Here is a 21,060-nt window from a genome sequence, read left to right as displayed (position 1 = left end):
TATGATCGGGAAAAATTATCAGGAATGATTGGAATTGAATCGGGAGCAAAAAAAAAAGCAATCGGATCGGGAAATATCGGGATCGGCAGATACTCAAACTAAAACGATCGAGATCGGATCGGGAGCAATAAAACATGATCGGAACAACCCTAATATATATACATATTTATATATATACATATATATATATATATATATATATATATATATATATATATATATATATATATATATATATATATATATATATATATATATATATACAGTTGTGGTCAAAAGTTTACATACACTTGTGAAGAACATAATGTCATGGCTCTCTTGAGTTTCCAGTTATTTCTACAACTCTGATTTTTCTCTGATAGAGTGATTGGAACAGATACTTCCTTGTCACAAAAAACATTCATGAAGTTTGGTTCTATTATGACTTTATTATGGGTGAACAGAAAAAAGTGATCAAATCTGCTGGGTCAAAAATATACATACAGCAGCGCTAATATTTGGTAACATGTCCCTTGGCCATTTTCACTTCAATTAGGCGCTTTTGGTAGCCATCCACAAGCTTCTGGCAAGCTTCTGGTTGAATCTTTGACCACTCCTCTTGACAGAATTGGTGCAGTTCAGTTAAATTTGATGGCTTTCTGACATGGACTTGTTTCTTCAGCATTGTCCACAAGTTCACAATGGGGTTTAAGTCAGGACTTTGGGAAGGCCATTCGAAAACCTTAATTGTAGCCTGATTTAGCCATTCCATTACCACTTTTGATGTGTGTTTGGGGTCATTGTCCTGTTGGAACACCCAACTGCGCCCAAGACCCAATCTTCGGGCTGATGACGTTAGGTTATCTTGAAGGATTTGAAGGTAATCCTCCTTCTTCATTATCCCATTTACTCTCTGTAAAGCACCAGTTCCATTGGCAGCAAAACAGCCCCACAGCATAATACTACCACCACCGTGCTTGACGGTAGGCATGGTGTACTTGGGGTTAAAGGCCTCACCTTTTCTACTCCAAACATATTGCTGGGCATTGTGGCCAAACAGCTCGATTTATGTTTCGTCTGGCCACAGAACTTTCCTCCAGAAGGTCTTATCTTTGTCCATGTGATCAGCAGCAAACTTCAGTCGAGCCTTAAGGTGCCTTTTGGAGCAAGGGCTTCCTTCTTGCACGGCAGCCTCTCAGTCCATGGAGATGCAAAACACGCTTGACTGTGGACACTGACACCTGTGTTCCAGCAGCTCCTAATTCTTGGCAGATCTGCTTTTTAGTGATTCTCGGTTGAATCTTCACCCTCCTGACCAATTTTCTCTCAGCAGCAGGTGATAGCTTGCGTTTTCTTCCTGATCATGGCAGTGACAAAACAGTGCCATGCACTTTATACTTACAAACAATTGTTTGCACTGTTGCTCTTGGGACCTGCAGCTGCTTTGAAATGGCTCCAAGTGACTTTCCTGACTTGTTCAAGTCAATGATTCGCTTTTTCAGATCCATGTATGTATATTTTTGACCCAGCAGATTTGATCACTTTTTCTGTTAACCCATAATAAAGTCATAAAAGGAACCAAACTTCATGAATGTTTTTTGTGACAAAGAAGTATCTGTTCCAATCACTCTATCGGAGAAAAATCAGAGTTGTAGAAATAACTGGAAACTCAAGGGAGCATGTTTTATGACTGGCAGATTTTGTTTAGTGCAGATTTCATCATGTACTGTGGCGCAAATAAAACTCAACATCCAGTCTTGGTGCCCGTTGTCACTGCTTTGATTTTAAAATTCCAGTGATTACACACACATTTAAAAATGGCAAACAATTGCCAGTTTGACTAGAGAGGATCATGGGTTTTGATCACTACGACTGTCTTTCTCTGGGCCCCTCAAATCCTCCGGGGTCTCTTCATTACCCACCCTCGAATGGAATCCCTGGCCACAAGGGATTCACCATATCATCATCATGACTCACAGTTATTGCCATTGTTTGAGACCAAAATAATACAATCACATCAGGTTTCAAATCAGCATCAATAGGTCTCACTTGGGAGCAGTAAGCTGCTGTCACACTGGAGACTCTAAAATTAATAAAGGCTTAAAGAAGCTCTACTGCTCACTTAAATGCTTTATATGTATATGGAATGTATAGTGCTAAAGTGCTGTTATTAGCAGTGTTTACTTTAAAGACCTCAGGTGAGTAGTATTTAATGTTTTTTGGGGGGTAGGGTGTTTTTCTGCTACAGAATGAAGGTGTGTGATGTACATGGGTAATGGAAAAAAGTCACACATTGTTATCACTCTGGCAACACTTCCCTTTATTTAATCAGTATAAAGCTACAGTACATGTCACCACTGACTGATGACAGTCTGCATCACCAGAGTTCAATGGCTTTGATAACCATGTGATTTTTTCCACCACGGAAGTGGGCGGACACTGAAAAGTTCCTTTAATGGTGCCAAGTTGTGTGCAACACGCGTGTGCTAAGTTTGTGGGTGTAATCAGTCTCTGCCTCTGCTTGTGCATAAATTGCATAAGAATCCTAAGTATGTGTTCTGACATTAAAATAGACACCCATAGAACAACTTCCCCAAGTTACATAGTTTGTTGCTAGCTGGCACTGTTGTGTAACAGGATGACAACTGGACTTGCTTGAAAGAGTATTCTAGATAAATGATGACCTTGCGATGACAAGAATGAGTGCCATTCCTACTGCTGCAAAACTTACACACACACATTCATGGACACACATACAAAGCTGCGAAGCCAGTATCATAACATTATATTTTTAAAGGGATCCTCCATCTTAAAGACAAATGTTAATATGAGTTATAATAATTTTTTAATATTAAAACACCTCTTAATGTTTACGTTTAATAACATTTGTAAAACTATTTTAACTGATAGGTGGCCATTCTTGTTGATGTCGCAGTGCAGTGATGTCACATGGCCCGCTGCCGAATTTCCAGTGTGTCACTTGTAAAAACATAAATAAATAAATAAATAAATAAATAAAAGCGTGTCACTCGTTAGCTACCCCAACATGTCGTCGGTTCTGCCCTTCCAATTTGAACCACAGCTGAAAAGTGAAGAGCAGGACAGCCCTATCGGTCGTTCACAAGACCAGCAGCAAAGGCAAATGCAGAGCAGGAAATACCTGATGAGACAAGAGTTGGGCAAAACTGGCGGTGTACTTGCATCTCAATGACAATGAAGCGAAAGAGTGTATGCTGTCGAGAACTCCGGTTTTTGTTTAGCAGATCTTCAAGGTGAGCTATTTCCAGCCGCTCCGGTGAGCTCTTTCATAAGTTGTCGTCGACTAAAAGCCTCGAACGCAGTAGGAAAAAATGGCCCGAACAAAGGCTTGGGTCTTTGGGAAGTTTCGTCAGTCTACAGGCATTTTCCCAGACCTTTCTCCTCTTCTTGTCAATAGGAAATCTGTGGGGACTTCCGTCACTCTCCTTGTTTCCATTTGACTGGAAATTGCATCCAAAAGCAGCACAGCGTGGCATTTTAATTAGTGAGCAATACACAATTATTGTACACAATTGGAAACGTCCCATTTACGTCATCACTCCAAACATGGCGCCGATTATCGGTCAAAATATGTACTAATTATTTTAAAATATCACCATTGATTTAACATTTTATATGTTTCTAACACAGTGCTTCTCAATTATTTTCTGTTACGCCCCCCCAAGGAAGACGTAAATGTTTCGCGCCCCCCCCAAACTCTCTGCTGCCACTGTAAATAGTATCATTTGTCTTTAAAATTACTATTATACATACGCATCTGCCTAACATTGTGTCCTTTTTTTTCTAATAAAGAAAAAAAGTAACATAGATCAACTTATAATAAAGTATAACTTTATTAACATTGTTTTGTTTGTAACAGAGAAGACTTGACGTGCATCAATTTGTCTGGATTTCAAAAAAAGTCACGTCCAAACTGTAAAAATACACTCAACGTACATTTTTGACCATTTGATACAGAAAAATAAAATGTAATAAAAGCAGTAAATAATAACAAATTCAAATTCATTAGAAACATTCACTCATGAGGACAATATGCCAACAAAATTGACCGAAAAAACAAAACTTAATAAAAGAAAAAAAGAGTGTCCTTGGACAGAAGGACAGTTTTTATTTTTGCTGCTCACACTCAGTATTACCTCCTTTGCAATGGTGTGGAGTTATTTTGCAATGAGCATGCTAACAATGCTCATTGCTTTACTGATATAACACTGACAAAGCAGGACGACTGTTGGCAATATTCGGCACGTTTTCGCTGAAAAACAATGAAGCGGCTTATCAATGAGATTGGGGTCTAATGTCTTTAAGTGGCGTCTTAATTGATTTGGCTTCTGGCTGTCCGCTATAATTATTTTTAGACACAGTAAACAGTAGTCTTTCCTCATCACATACTGTATTAAAAGTCAAAGCTAAAAGGCAAACGGCACGAAAAAAGCGTATTCTCGGCGGCCGAGGTAGAACCGTAGGTGAGGGCAGTCGTCGTGACGATCCCAAGCCGAAAATGGCACTTCTAGGGCGGCGACGTGAGAACCGGAGAAGACAGTGGGTCGCTGCGTGTGTGAGTCCGGTCGGAAACGGCTTTCGAAAACGGCGGCGGCGCACTGCTCTTCATATCTGTTTTCTGTGTGCTGAGTGCTCTTCCTTAGTTCAAAAATACTGCGCGCACTCTGAAAATGAGAGCGCCACTGCCACCCACTGAGTGGATGTGCAAGTACACTTTATTCCAGTACGGCAAAAAAAAAAAGAAAAGCATGTTCCCCGAGCAACAATTGTGCTTTGTTAGAGCCTACATGTCTTTTAGATTGAGGATCCCATTAATGTCACAGTACCAGCGCAAATTTTTAAGTGTGAATATAAAATCTTTTTTGATAACAACCCAGCAGTTTGTATACACTAATTAGAGTAAAATTAACATTTTAATTCGACTCAAGCAACACATTGGGAACAATGCAAACAGACAGGCACTTTTTTATCTTCTCTCTACCAGCAATGTGGATGGCGCACTAGTTTACTGTATGTCCATAGCTCATTCAAGCTTGTATTACTGTACTGCTCATACCGCCAGATGTCAGTAAAGACTTTTAAAACGCTTAATATTGCAACTGATGACCATTTGGACATCTGATACTAATAGGAGAACCCCCCCCACCACCACCACCACCACCACCATCACCACTACGATACACAAACACGCATGCCCACACAAAACACATAAATACTAGGTATCACATGTTCAAACAGGGTTTGCAGTGTGCAAAATTAAAGTAATTACAAGCATGGTGGTATCAATGACACAGTTTATAAGGAAAGTGTGCTGTGAGCAGCATAGTTGAAACAAATGGGGCCTTAGGAGTTTGTATTTTTCCTACAAATAATTAGTGAATCTGTTTGTTATTTCTTTAGTCATACAATGGACAGCATAAATTTGATAAGGCTCAATGTTTTATAATATTTCATCAATTACGAAAAAAGAGCTTCGCTGTAAACACCATCTGAGATTTTATGTTAGTTTATACTTTTTAATGAAAGTAACATTAACCTGTCACCTCAGGATATGAGTAGAAGGGTGGTAATGATACTATATTTTGGACCAAGTATGTATGTGCTTACTTGTACAGCACATAAGTCAAATTTGTCCTGGCAGCTTGAATTTCTTGTCACGTCAAACACAGTGTGTGTGTGTGTGTGTGTGCATATATAGCGATATATATATGATTTCCTAATTATCTAGGTTTAATGCTTACTTGATTTTAAAAAATTGTGTAATGATTTTTGTTGCTGTTGTTGTTTTAAAGGTTTTGTAATTTTATGATGTTAAATATGTTTTTTAGAGAAATGTCCCACAACGACATCTTTCCATTCAAAAATAATCTTACATACAGTGCCTTGCAAAAGTATTCGGCCCCCTTGAATCTTGCAACCTTTCGCCACATTTCAGGCTTCAAGCATAAAGATATGAAATTTTATTTTTTTGTCAAGAATCAACAACAAGTGGGACACAATCGTGAAGTGCAACAACATTTATTGGATAATTTAAACTTTTTTAACAAATAAAAAACTGAAAAGTGGGGCGTGCAATATTATTCGGCCCCTTTACTTTCAGTGCAGCAAACTCACTCCAGAAGTTCAGTGAGGATCTCTGAATGATCCAATGACCGATGATGATAAATAGAATCCACCTGTGTGTAATCAAGTCTCCGTATAAATGCACCTGCTCTGTGAGAGTCTCAGGGTTCTGTTTAAAGTGCAGAGAGCATTATGAAAACCAAGGAACACACCAGGCAGGTCCGAGATACCGTTGTGGAGAAGTTTAAAGCCGGATTTGGATACAAAAAGATTTCCCAAGCTTTAAACATCTCAAGGAGCACTGTGCAAGCCATCATATTGAAATGGAAGGAGCATCAGACCACTGCAAATCTACCAAGACCCGGCCGTCCGTCCAAACTTTCTTCTCAAACAAGGAGAAAACTGATCAGAGATGCAGCAAAGAGGCCCATGATCACTCTGGATGAACTGCAGAGATCTACAGCTGAGGTGGGAGAGTCTGTCCATAGGACAACAATCAGTCGTACACTGCACAAATCTGGCCTTTATGGAAGAGTGGCAAGAAGAAAGCCATTTCTCAAAGATATCCATAAAAAGTCTCGTTTAAAGTTTGCCACAAGCCACCTGGGAGACACACCAAACATGTGGAAGAAGGTGCTCTGGTCAGATGAAACCAAAATTGAACTTTTTGGCTACAATGCAAAACGATATGTTTGGCGTAAAAGCAACACAGCTCATCACCCTGAACACACCATCCCCACTGTCAAACATGGTGGTGGCAGCATCATGGTTTGGGCCTGCTTTTCTTCAGCAGGGACAGGGAAGATGGTTAAAATTGACGGGAAGATGGATGCAGCCAAATACAGGAACATTCTGGAAGAAAACCTGTTGGTATCTGCACAAGACCTGAGACTGGGACGGAGATTTATCTTCCAACAGGACAATGATCCAAAACATAAAGCCAAATCTACAATGGAATGGTTCAAAAATAAACGTATCCAGGTGTTAGAATGGCCAAGTCAAAGTCCAGACCTGAATCCAATCGAGAATCTGTGGAAAGAGCTGAAGACTGCTGTTCACAAACACTCTCCATCCAACCTCACTGAGCTCGAGCTGTTTTGCAAGGAAGAATGGGCAAGAATCTCAGTCTCTCGATGTGCAAAACTGATACCAAACATACCCCAAGCGACTTGCAGCTGTAATTGGAGCAAAAGGTGGCGCTACAAAGTATTAACGTAAGGGGGCCGAATAATATTGCACGCCCCACTTTTCAGTTTTTTATTTGTTAAAAAAGTTTAAATTATCCAATAAATGTTGTTCCACTTCACGATTGTGTCCCACTTGTTGTTGATTCTTGACAAAAAATTAAAATTTTATATCTTTATGTTTGAAGCCTGAAATGTGGCGAAAGGTTGCAAGGTTCAAGGGGGCCGAATACTTTTGCAAGGCACTGTAGCTTGAAGTCAAAATATATTTAAATATGTATAGATTTATGAAAACCCTCTAAAGTTATTGAACATTTGAAGTAGTTATTTATTGTAAACCCTGATAGCCTATCCGAAATGCACGTCAGGTGCTGTTATAATGTAAACTACACGGCAAGTGATCACTGCCTTTTTTTTCTGTTAAATGTGTTACCACCATAAAACCTGGTTACTAATGCTGTCCCAATACCCCCAAAAAATCTAAAAAATAATCAACAGGAAGTGACCTGAAATCGACGACAGGAATGGGCCCGAAATGCCTTATAATATGTAGAAAGCCACCCAAAACTAAAAGGAAGTGGCTCATAGTTTGCCCAAAAGCAACAGGATCTGAAATCAAAATGAGGTGATCCAAAATCGCCCAACGTATAACAGGAGGAGATGCGAAATGCCCCAAAATACACAGAAACTGACATTGATTTCAGCAAAAATCTTCAGGAAGTGGCCCAAACTCAGGAGGAAGTCTTGATATACAGTTGTGGTCAAAAGTTTACATGCATACACTTGTGAAGAACATAATGTCATGGCTCTCTTGACTTTCCAGTTATTTCTACAACTCTGATTTTTCTCTGATAGAGTGATTGGAATAGATACTTCTTTGTCACAAAAAACATTCATGAAGTTTGGTTCTTTTATGACTTTATTTATGGGTGAACAGAAAAAAGTGATCAAATCTGTTGGGTCAAAAATATACATACAGCAGCGCTAATATTTGGTAACATGTCCCTTGGCCATTTTCACTTCCATTAGGCGCTTTTGGTAGCCATCCACAAGCTTCTGGCAAGCTTCTGGTTGAATCTTTGACCACTCCTCTTGACAGAATTGGTGCAGTTCAGTTAAATTTGATGGCTTTCTGACATGGACTTGTTTCTTCAGCATTGTCCACAAGTTCTCAATGGGGTTTAAGTCAGGACTTTGGGAAGGCCATTCGAAAACCTTAATTGTAGCCTGATTTAGCCATTCCATTACCACTTTTGATGTGTGTTTAGGGTCATTGTCCTGTTGGAACACCCAACTGCGCCCAAGACCCAATCTTCGGGCTGATGACGTTAGGTTATCTTGAAGAATTTGAAGGTAATCCTCCTTCTTCATTATCCCATTTACTCTCTGTAAAGCAGCAGTTCCATTGGTAGCAAAACAGCCCCACAGCATAATACTACCACCACCGTGCTTGACGGCAGGCATGGTGTACTTGGGGTTAAAGGCCTCACCTTTTCTACTCCAAACATATCGCTGGGCATTGTGGCCAAACAGCTCGATTTATGTTTCGTCTGGCCACAGAACTTTCCTCCAGAAGGTCTTATCTTTGTCCATGTGATCAGCAGCAAACTTCAGTCGAGCCTTAAGGTGCCGCTTTTGGAGCAAGGGCTTCCTTCTTGCACGGCAGCCTCTCAGTCCATGGAGATGCAAAACACGCTTGACTGTGGACACTGACACCTGTGTTCCAGCAGCTTCTCATTCTTGGAAGATCTGCTTTTTGGTGATTCTCGGTTGAATCTTCACCCTCTTGACCAATTTTCTCTCAGCAGCAGGTGATAGCTTGCGTTTTCTTCCTGATCGTGGCAGTGACAAAACACTTTATACTTACAAACAATTGTTTGCACTGTTGCTCTTGGGACCTGCAGCTGCTTTGAAATGGCTCCAAGTGACTTTCCTGACTTGTTCAAGTCAATGATTGTTCAAGTCAATAATCACTCACAAGAAATTGCTAATTCGTGTTGCTGTATGTATATTTTTGACCCAGCAGATTTGATCACTTTTTTCTGTTCACCCATAATAAAGTCATAAAAGAACCAAACTTCATGAATGTTTTTTGGGACAAAGAAGTATCTGTTCCAATCACTCTATCAGAGAAAAATCAGAGTTGTAGAAATAACTGGAAACTCAAGAGAGCCATGACATTATGTTCTTCACAAGTGTATGTAAAATTTTGACCACAACTGTATCCCAAAACCTCACGAATATCTTGTGTGTTAGCACAATAGTTAGCATAAGTTTCATAATTTTACATGCCAAGTACTTACGGTAAATGTAATGTCTACTTAGCTGTTCAGAACATCTCGTCTCAGGCTGGTTATTTTTTGTTTTAGTTTTCTTTAATCAGATATAAATCAATACACCTCTTGTACCTTTTTGATAATTTTATTTTTTTTATTTTAACATACAGTGCCTTGGCAGCATTTCATACCATTTGAGCAGTGGAGACCTTTCACGGCCTTCTATACCTTCAGTGAAGGACTACAAAAAAAAAATCCTGGACAATTTAACTTACACATTACATTAGTATTGCACATAAAAAGCCATACATTTAAAATATTAAATGAAAACTTTATATTATAATTTTAAAAGGAGCATAAACACATCATTTTATCTGTGATGTAGTCGTGTCGATTGTCAAGTTCATGTCAGCAATGAAAGTGTTACTATCCTGAAAGTAGATTAGCTGATCAGAATTGTCAACCTCTAGCAAGACCCGTTTACCAGTGTTGCCAGATTGGGTGGGCCAATCACAGGGCACACACATTATTGCAGGCAATTTTTTTTAACTGTGTGTTAATGTTCTTTTGGTAGTCTGACGTTAAGTCTGGTTTGTTTATATGGAGGACCAGGAGTGCAAAAATTAAATAAATAAATACACAACTGAATAAATAATTAAAAGTGTCATGAAAATGCTTCTATTCCAATATTTATTTATTTATTTCGATATTTGTTTCAACATTTATTTATTTATTTCAATATTTATTTATCTCACTTTTTATTTATTTATTTTGATTTATATGTATTAATTTAAATGTTTATTTTTCTTTTCTTTCTTTTTTTTTATTTCAACATTTATTTATTTATTCCAATATACAGTATATTCATTTATTTCAATTTTTGCACTCCTGGTCCGCAATATATTTAAGACTGTATTCTGAATGTCATCAGAATGGTGGCCCTAAGGGTATGCTAGTTGCAGTTGTGGAGGAAGTACTCACTTTTTTTTTTTTTTACTGGGGCAGAAATTTACTAAGGTAAAAGTACAAGTATCGAAGAAAAAATGTACTCATGTAATTGCTTTAAAAAGTAGTTGACAAGTGAAAAGTAAAAGTATTTTCTCCCGATGGAAAAATGTAATATATATATTTTATCTTTTAAATATAAATATATTATACAAACATGCAGAATGGAAAAAAGGTAATAAAACTGACTGCACTGTAAACAGAAGCTTAACAATCTAAAAAAATTAAAAAATAAAAATAAAAAAAACTTATCTTAATGGCAAGCAACTATCATGTGCATACCCCTACCTACTGTACAAGAGTGTGCAGCACCCATTTGAAGGCAAAACTGCTATCACCGTTTTTCTATTGGTCAACATCTTGTCCACCTGCCTAATCTTGCTTGTACTTGTGTTGCAATAATGGGGGCTTATTGATTGCGCCGGAGACATGAAAACGAAACTATCAATTCACAATAAGAGAAAAACAAACAAACAAAAGTAACGTTTAACATAGGCGACAATGGCGTACTGCACGCAGGCTATTTTTAGACCGTGACGTCGCATAGTAAAGCGGAAGTAAAGCCGAAGTGGGACATTATAGACCCGCCCTCGCATAGACCCAACGTGAAATGTGCTACTTTTCTCCGGTAATCTTTCAAAAACGAACATGCCGATCACGCATTGCTTTTTGGGAACTTGTAGAAACGACTCTAGACATTACGACACATGAAGATGTTTTCTTCATACGTTTCCGGAAACCAAAAACTCGAGACGAAAAAATGTGAAGACCGAATCAACTTGCTCGGACTTTAACACCAGCTCGGCGAATCCATTCACGTTTCATATGCAGTAAGCATTATGTTGGGTTGGCATGGTCTTTCAGAGGACAAAGAGGTAAGCCATTTTTATATTTTTAACTTATTTTTTTTGCGTAACGTTGTGCCGTACTGCTTCTGTCTGACAATGAATGACCTGAAAAGAATTACAATGGTATCTGACTGCCACTGTTACCGTTTCTGTTATATACATAAAAAAACAACTTTAGTAAGGGGGAAGTGTAAATAAATTATAGGATTAAGATGTGTTATCAATGAAAAAATTAAAAGTGTTCGTTGGCTGTCACTGAGTAGCATTTGCAATCGCTACACAAAGCTAACTAAATTACCCCCAAGAACGGTAAGAGATGTAGGACAACCAGAGGATATATAAGAAAGACAGAGCTGATGGTAAAGGATAGCTTGTTCAAACAGGAGAACGTCATTGTCAGTCGCGTCGATAAAAAAGCTAAAGCTATGCTTAGGTCGGCTCGTTTTTTTCGTCTTTTTCAGCCTTCGACACTAAAGCCATCTCTTTAACTGAATATTTTTATATTCTTCCACATCTTTGCCAGTGAATTTGGCACCAGGCACATCATTTTCGGAGAGAATTGGTAGGTTTAACTCTGTAAACATCTCCTTCCTACACGATTTTCATTCATTTCCTATAAGGGACAAACAGTGGCTTGTCCTTACTTGGCAACAGTAGCTAATGTCAGGAATATTAATGAGCGGAAGTGACGTGTTGCTTGTGGTACGTCATTGGGAAAGTAGTGGAGTGAAAAGTACAGACACCTGCTGTAAAATGTAGTGAAGTACAAGTAAAAAGTACCACTTCACAGTTGTACTCAAATAAAGTACAGATAGACAAAATAAGTACAGTAACGAAGTACTATTACTGCGTTACATTCCACCACTAGCTAGTTGTAACACTTCATAGTACTATATGTATACTGTATGTTACTGAGCTATGCGTAGTGTTACAAGCTCATTCCGACTTCATATAACAAATAGCAGGTAGGACAAGAAGAGCAAAGTCAAGTCAGATTTGGGTTTGAAAGTTACTTAATTGCAATAATTAATATCATAATTATATACATGCATGAATAGCTGTAAAATGTGATTCGCCTCTTCATGTCTAATGAACGCATCGAAGCATTGTTTTATGTAGTATACAAAATTCCTGCTGGAACATTAACAGATCATTTGTCATGTTTACGGGACGAGCAGGTGAGGAACAAAAGAAGTTTGAATCCGATCGCAAGGGGAAAAAAATTAAGTAAACCAGTGAACAGAGGAGCTATTGCAAAACCAAAAGTATACATTTAACAAAAAGGTCTTCAAATACAAGAGGTGCAAACACACCAAAAAAATTTATCAAACAAACATTAATGGGCAAAATGAGGAACGACAACACAGGGCACAAGCGATGTGAGATTGACAATAACCCAATTTGGACTGAACTGAAACAAGGAGCTTTAATACACAGACAGAGCTAACGAGACAAGGAACAAGTGGGTAATTTCATGTTTACATTTCTATGGTTCCGTCTTGGTTTCGTCTCCATTTGAACAATGTCGCAAATCCGTGTGACAACAATGTAGTATTCATGCCAGGCCCTAGTGGGCAGAGCAGTTTTACAAAGCGACAACAAATGATGCACTTCCTTGACAACAACCGCCTCAGTCCGGAAAACAACATACCCGCCCACTCAAAATAATGGGGCACACATGTTTTTTTCTTTTGCTTCAAAAGGCACAAAAACGCAAACATAAAAAATGTATTTGAATTTGAAATGTTATAAAACAGTAAACTAATGCCAATGTTACACCATGTTTGCTGTTTTGTATGTTTACTAGAAGGGACTACGCATGCCCAAAGTGACATGTGAGAGTGCTGACGTAATCCATACCTGTCAAGTTGTATGGTTTCGGCGTAGTTTGTACAAGTGAGCACTGATTTTTAAATGTGTATGCCGTACGTTCAAAATCTGTACGTTTTTCATGCATTACGTTTTTTTTCTCCGTTCGGATTTTGTCACCATTTCAGCTCTGAGACAATGTACGATACTATGCGTTACTACGTTGGTTGAATGACTCGAGAAAAGTCAGACACATGGAGAAAGAAGAGCAGGAGTGGGAAGGAGAGAAGAAAATGTTGTTACACTGTTGCTAACGTGATGCTAGGCTTGATGGCTCCAATATTTCCTGACTGTAGCCGACAGCCAAGTAACTAAGTACTCTTACATTCAGGTAACTGAGTTACTAACTCAATTACTTTTTGGGAGAAGTCATTTGTAACTGTAATTAATTACTTTTTTAAAGTAAGATTAGCTACACTGGTCATAAAGATGCAGTCTGCAGAATGAAAAGTGACGAAAGTGGATATTTTATTCTGTCAGTTTGTTGCTGAACACAATTTGCCTGCAACTATTGCTGATCACTTCTCAGAAAAAGCAAAAGAAATGTTCCCTGACTCAAAGACTGCATCGGTGAATTCATTTTATCAAATGACCTTTTTAATTTATAATTGGACACACTAACGAACTACCTTCAAGTCAAACTGAATTGCAAGCTGATGTGCAGCCATCAAAAGACGATAGAAATTGCCAAAAGTGCTACATACAATTATAACAAAAGTCATTGTTAAATTTAGTATTTCATTTTAATTTTCCATCACAAATTTTAGTTCATCAAAATAAAAATTTCTAATGATTTAGGCTCCTATGTGACACAATTTCTCCTGCTTGGGAGAAAACTCAAAAAAAAAACATCTGTCAGAGAGCTCTGACATTTTATCTCCAGAATATAAAATTCTAAAAAGTCAGTTTGAAATAGATTTTAATTCTGATTTATCTAGCATAAAGTTGCAGAAAAAGGGCGAAAAAGAGGAATGAAAAGAAATTCCTTTTTTGCTGATATGAGGTCAAAATGATCCCATACCGCAGAATGCTTTCTTTTGTTCTCCTGTTGTAGAATTTCAAGTTGTACCCTCATGTCTTTGCGTGATTCCCACTAATAGCGACCTACAGTACCTGTCTCCTAGCCTGCTTTTTTGTTCTATTAGTGTGAATGGCACATACACTTGTGGTTACAATATCTCAGTGAAAATGGCCTGCTGTACATAGTTGGTGAATTCATGATCTGTGTGAGTGTTCTGTTCATAAAGATTTTTTTTTTTTTTAAGTTTGCTTAATTTATTCTGCTTACTAAAGGGATGCTGAATTCCTTTGTTAGATCTCGTAAGAGCCACAATATATTTTAATCAAGTACAAATACAGTTGTACCTCTTCTTACGAACGTCTCTACATACAGAATTTTCATTGAGACAGAGACTTTTTAAAATTGAAGAAAGATAAGGAGGACTTTTACAAACAAGTTATCAATGTTTTTATTCAAAAAAAGCTGCAAATGGACTTCCTGAGTAAAGGATAAGACCATAATAACATTTTTAAAGATATTTTTTCTGTGCTACAGTTTGTATATGGCGAAAAACACAGACAAGACTGAAAAAGCCGTTTCTGCTCTTGCACTCCTCTTTAAAAGAAACTGCTGTATTTTAAACCAAAACAACTGCTGTGTTTGATAGAACTATAGTATGTCTATATGCTGCCATAGCAGATTCATGGCGCATTAAGTCCGTTTTACCCTGGAAACCCCCGTTTACAGACGTCGCGCAACAGTTTTTGTTTCAACCCAGCCATAAAACAAAGGTAATTAATTATATTTATTAAAGATGTCCCGATCGATCATCCCGATCGATCGGGTCCGATCACGTCATTTTCAAAGTATTGGAATCGGCAAAAAAATATCAGACATGCCTTATTTAATTTTTTTTTTTTTTTTTTTTTTTTTTTTTTTAAATTTAAATCGTTTTCTAATTGTATTTAACGTTACAGACAAAATGTCTTACACTCATCCAGAGTTGTTTTGGCTTAAAGTAGGGCTATCAAATTTATTGCGTTAACGGCGGTAATTTTTTTTTTTTAATTCATCACGTTAAATAATTAATGCAAACGCTGCACGTCCCACTCACGCATTGTCGCGCTCAATCTATAAAGATGCCGTTTTACCTATAGATAGCGCTAAAAGGCAGTGTATAATGAGTAGAGAGAATTTTGACAGCCTTTGGAGCTTTTTTTATGCGGCTAAAGCCTTACAATACCTCTCTCGGCAATTAAAAATAACGTGGGAGGCAATGTGGGGAAGAAAGGTAGTAGTTGATCATTTTCTTAACACCCTATGTTGTTTCCCAACGCAGAGAAGATATTTCAATTGGTGCCCCTACGCACAGTCATGGTTGCACTTCCCATCATCCATTTGGGCAGAAGTTAAATGGCTGCAGTATCATTTACTGAAAGCTCAACAAATACACTAGATGGCAATATTTAGTCACAATATACAAAGTCACATTTATCCTTTAAGAATTACAAGTTTTTCTATCCGTGGATCCCTCTCACAGAAAGAATGTTAATAATGTAAATGCCATCTTGAGGATTTATTGTCATAATAAACAAATACAGTACTTATATACTGTATGTTGAATGTATATATTCGTCCGAGTTTTATTCATTTTTTTCTTAATGCATTCCCAAAATGTATATGATCGGGAAAAATTATCGGAAATGATTGGAATTGAATTGGGAGAAGAAGAAAAAGCAATCGGATCTGGAAATATCGGGATTGGCAGATACTCAAACTAAAACGATCTGGATCGGATCAGGAGCAAAAAAACATGATCGGAAGAACCCTAATATTTATTATTCAAAATGTCTGTCATTTTAGTTTAGAATCATTAATTGATGTCTAATGTTTAGTTTGAAAAAAACGACTTTAGAAAATTATGCAGTCGCATATTTTAAACTTTTAAACAAATTACATCACAATGAAAAAAATGGTGTCTGTAAAAAAGTCACGGATATCTACCTCATAACTATCGCTTAATTGTATTTTTTTTGTTCCTGTCGCATTTTCTCGAAATGTAAGATAATAAATAATCGATCCAAACAAAGAACAATTGGAAAAAAAAAAAAAAAAACATTTAAAAGGGTAAATATATGAAAAAGAAAATCTCGACCACTCCTTGATGTCTGCGATTTTTGCATCGCGACCCTTGTTATATTACCATGTTTCACCCATAAAATCCCCCCAAAACACAGCTGTGGCCATTCACAGCTATGTCTTGACACTCGGTGATACATGCTCCATGGAGTTTATGAATTGAAGCAAGGTAAGTACGTGACAATATCTCGTTAAAGTCATGGCGTCTGTAATTCTGCTCTCGCATGCTGTCACCTCCAGATAGGGTTTTGCTGTTTAATTTTTTTTTTTTTTAATGCCCTCCTGTTCAAAATTTTTCTTCCCCCAGAAAATAGAGATTTTAAGATTTCCAGTTATGTATCACACATGCATATCGGACAATTTTGAAATCTGGCCAAATTGGGGGTCTCAGAGCGGAACTTCAAGTCACCTGAGTGTTTTCCGCCATATATAAAGAATGCTGATATGACATTTTAAACAAAACACGTTAAATGTTGCCTATCAAATGTTGAATAAGCTACCCTGTCGTGGTCATGTTTGTAAATCTGACTGTAATGAAGTTAGTGCCTCACCAGACATGAACCTCACCACATGTCACTGGTTCCGGCCTTCCTGTGTGGAGTTTGCATGTTCTCCCTGTGCCTCTGTGTGTTTTCTCCAGGTATTCTGTTTTCCTACCACATTCCAAATACATGCATGGTAGGCTGACTGAACACTCCAAATTGTCTGCTGTAGAAATGCGGTCGGGATGCCGATCGATCGGGTCCGATCACGTCATTTTCAAAGTATCGGAATCGGCAAAAAAATATCGGACATGCCTTTTTTTAATTTTTTTTTTTTTTTATTAAATCGTTTTCTAATTGTATTTAACGTTACAGACATAATATGTTACACTCATCCAGAGTCTTTAGTTTAGGCTTAAGGTAGGGTTATCAAATTTATCCCGTTAACGGCGGTAATTAATTTTTTTTTAATTTATCACGTTAAAATATTTAACGCAATTAACGCATGCGCTGCACGACCCACTCACGCATTGTCGCGTTCAATCTGTAATGGCGCCGTTTTACCTATATATAGAGCTAAAAGGCAGCGTAGAGTGAGTGAATTTTGGCAGCCTTTGGAGCCTTTTTTAATTGGCTAAAGCCTTACAATCCCTCTCTCTACGATTAGAAATATCGAGGGAAGCAATGTGGGGAAGAAAGGTAGTAATTGATCTTTTTCTTAACACCCTATGTTATTTCCCAACGTAGAGAAGATATATCAATTGGTACCACTACACACAGTCATGGTTGCACTTCCCATCATGCATTTGGGCAGAACAGTTAAATGGCCACAGTATCATTTACTGAAAGCTCAAAAAATACACTAGATGGCAATATTTAGTCACAATATACAAAGTCACATTTATCATTTAAGAATTACAAGTCTTTCTATCTGTGGATCCCTCTCACAGAAAAAATGTTAATAATGTAAATGCCATTTGAGGATTTATTGTCATAATAAACAAATACAGTACTTATGTACTGTATGTTGAATGTATATATTCGTCCGAGTTTTATTCATTTTTTTCTTAATGCATTTCCAAAATGTATATGATCGGGAAAAATTATCAGGAATGATTGGAATTGAATCGGGAGCAAAAAAAAAAAGCAATCGGATCAGGAAATATCGGGATCGGCAGATACTCAAACTAAAATGGTCAGGATCGGATCGGGAGCAAAAAAAAAAACATGATCGAAACAACCCTAGTCTGCAGGTATGGATTTAGTGTGTGAATGATTGTTTGTCTCGTTGTGCCCTGCGATTAACTGCCAAACATTTCAGGGTGTAACCTGCCTACTGCCCATAGTTAGCTGGGATTGCCCCCGTTAGGTTAAGCGACATGGAAGATAAATGTATGAAGGCTCCCGGACTTGTGAGGATAAATGAACAAACATCTTATTTGTTTGTTGTTGTTTTTTGTTCAGTAATGTATTTTATTTGGAAATGAATCAACTCACAGTTGAAGATTGAAAGCTTTTTCAGTTAAATTGCATCACTTATAGTTTTGTTTTTTTTCTTTGTTCACTGTACACTGGCATGCTGAAAGAAAAGTAAAAAAATATTCCAGACACTGACATGCCTTTATCCATTTTTGGGAGTTGGGTATTTTGACACATGTTTTGATTATGTTGATGTAGTAAACTGGCTTATAGTGGACATGGTTTGCATTGCACAGAGGGCAAAAATTTATCTGTGTGATGTGGGTTGAGTAGAGCTAGGTGACAGAATTTAGATGTCACAGCTAGTGACAAGCAATATCTGTCCTACTGCCGGTCTCTTAAGTGCAAACAAATGTTCCTGTTTGACTCCTGTATACCTATTTATGTTGTGTTGTATTCGTGTTATAAATAAAAAGCAGCAGGGTTGTAGCATCAGCGTATTGTTTTAAAAGTTGTAAGTTGAATTGGTTCGAAGACTGAAGCAGCACAAAACAAAAAACTTATCATGTATTTCACAGGCTTAGCAATGTTTGTGAAAATTTAATTTTGTTTTAGTTGAGTTTAAGATAGCATCTAGGTGGGAGATCCTATGATACATTTTCTCACCTCTGTGCTGCTGGTTGTTGCAGGCCTGCAGCCAGTCTAACTCGAAAACCAACTGTAAGTCTTCGGCCATCTTGGTGCAACAACACATTGTTTAATACAACACATTTTAATCTAAACCTCATGCGTGCGGGGAAGCTGTGCACCTTTTTATGCAGGCGACAAGGTCATAGCTGATCCGTTTCTTTTACCTTTATGTCTTGTGGTATAGTCCGCCCCTTCTTTTTGATGGAAAATAATTTCCACAGCCGTCGCCATAAGAAAGTGGCCACCAGGCACACGCTCCCTAATATCCATAGATCTTTGTCCCTGAGGAAGTTCTCCATTACAGGATGCTTCCTTCTCCTGACCCTGTCGTCCTACATAGACGGTAAGACTCTCGGTTGTCTGGCCTGAGCCTTAAGTGGCATCCAACAAATGACTGACATGGGGCTAGTATGTAGGCCTCAATGAGGAACTACAGTAGCTGGACTTTAGCTGAGCATGAATTCCAAGTGTCTTGCTCAGAACAGACTTGAAAACGAACAAGGTTCTGCATAAAGGTACCCACCCACCTATCTACCCATTCACCCTTTAGCCGGCTTCCTCGCTACCTCCCTCTCCTGAACCTAAAAGGAGAACGCGCTGTCTGTGAGACGGGAATGGGACAGGTGGTGTCAAGTTCACGGTGCCAGTGCGAATCAGATGCCTGCTATCCTTTAACTTCAGACACAGCACTTCATACTTGAGCGCACGCTCCAAAATATATTTACCAAGCAGTACGTCTGAGCTTCCTTTCCTAAGGAATGGAAATTTAACGGATATTGTACATGCATCCTCTGTCACTTGTCATGGATGTCAACAAACTCTTACACCTGTGAAAACGCATTTATTATACTGGATGTTCACAGTATGATGAACTGTTAGCTGGATATGAATATTGGAGAGAAGGCTATGTTTTTTACAGGCTTATGACATGTTGAGTCGCCACTGAGGTTGTTGTTGTTGTTCTTGTGGACACTAACATTGAAGTCTTATTTCTCCGTCATTTGTAAAAGGATTGTCTTGAAACTTTGTAGGTAAGTAGCATGGACTACTATCTATCGATCCTTGGAGCCCAATTTTTATTTTTTTTGTATCGGAGCTGATTAATAATTTGCGGACTTGTTGTGCCTGTAGGTTCAGATTAGCCAGTAGAAGACACTACTGATTTAGCCAATAGAGGAGAATGTGGATTTAACAAGCATGAGTGTGCCCAGCACCCTAGCAGGTTGAAGGCTCTACATGTTGGAGTGCTTCCTGCAAGGGCGTAGGTTTGCATAGGGATGGTAGGGACATAACACTACCAACTTTTCAGGATGTTCAAATTGTCCCCACCAACTTTTAAGAAACCTTATTTGCATTATTTAATGACATCAGTCATATGGATAATTTTGTCAACTTATATGTTGTAAGGATAGAATTGACCCTACAATTATTAAGTGAATTATTTCCAATATATTAAGACTTACATTTACCCTTTTTCACTTGCTAAATGTGCCAGTCCTTTTTTTCCCCTCAAACGCACGTTTGATTGGCTGAGGACTTTACCCCCCCCCCCCCCCACTAACCCCCCCACCACCACCACCCCCACCCCACACACACACACACAGCCCCAATAGAATTGCAACATGTCATCAACATGTCTCCTCCGCCCCCTTCGGAGAGGAGGGATATTAGAAGGTTTTTTTCGGCCAGCAGCAGCCACGTCATTGTTGTGGAGGTGGGGAACACGCCAATAATTTTGCTACTGAAAGTCCGACCTGCATCAGAGTTAGCATAACATTAAACTGTGTGAATTTGCTAAACTGCAAAACTCAGGTAGGAAGTTGCTTAGAGAGAAGTGTGTATGTGTATACTACTGTTAATGTTAATTAAACTGTGAGAAATGCAGTGAACCAAGGTTTACCCCCTTCTTCCCAATTTTCATTTTTATTTTATTCATGTGGTCTTTAAGCATTTATTTTTTTGTTGAGTTTGGCTGTGCTTGTGGGCAAAAGCAGTAGTTTTTACCTGAAGGAAGGCTCACTTTTTATTTATTTTTGTTAATCCATGACTAAGAAATGTTTTCAGTTA

At 38.1% G+C, this 21,060-nt stretch overlaps 1 protein-coding gene across 2 annotated transcripts in view; it reads right to left on the bottom strand.

Moving 5' to 3' along the window:
* Nucleotides 1–21,060, bottom strand: part of mylk4b (myosin light chain kinase family, member 4b) — an 82,227-nt gene that overhangs the window by 36,114 nt on the left and 25,053 nt on the right. Inside the window, exon 1 of one of the 2 annotated variants that reach the window (XM_057842184.1) lies at nucleotides 19,158–20,205. The exons of the other annotated variant lie outside the window; for it this stretch is intronic. Coding sequence (XP_057698167.1) covers nucleotides 19,158–19,292 — 135 coding nt within the window. The 5' untranslated portion in view covers nucleotides 19,293–20,205. Of the gene's footprint in view, nucleotides 1–19,157; nucleotides 20,206–21,060 lie in introns of those variants that run through there. 2 annotated transcript variants of the gene reach the window in all.

The sequence above is a fragment of the Corythoichthys intestinalis genome, chromosome 7 (assembly GCF_030265065.1).
Source record: "Corythoichthys intestinalis isolate RoL2023-P3 chromosome 7, ASM3026506v1, whole genome shotgun sequence".
NCBI classification, from domain to species: Eukaryota; Metazoa; Chordata; class Actinopteri; order Syngnathiformes; family Syngnathidae; genus Corythoichthys; species Corythoichthys intestinalis.
This window is presented reverse-complemented; position numbering and strand designations above follow the sequence as displayed.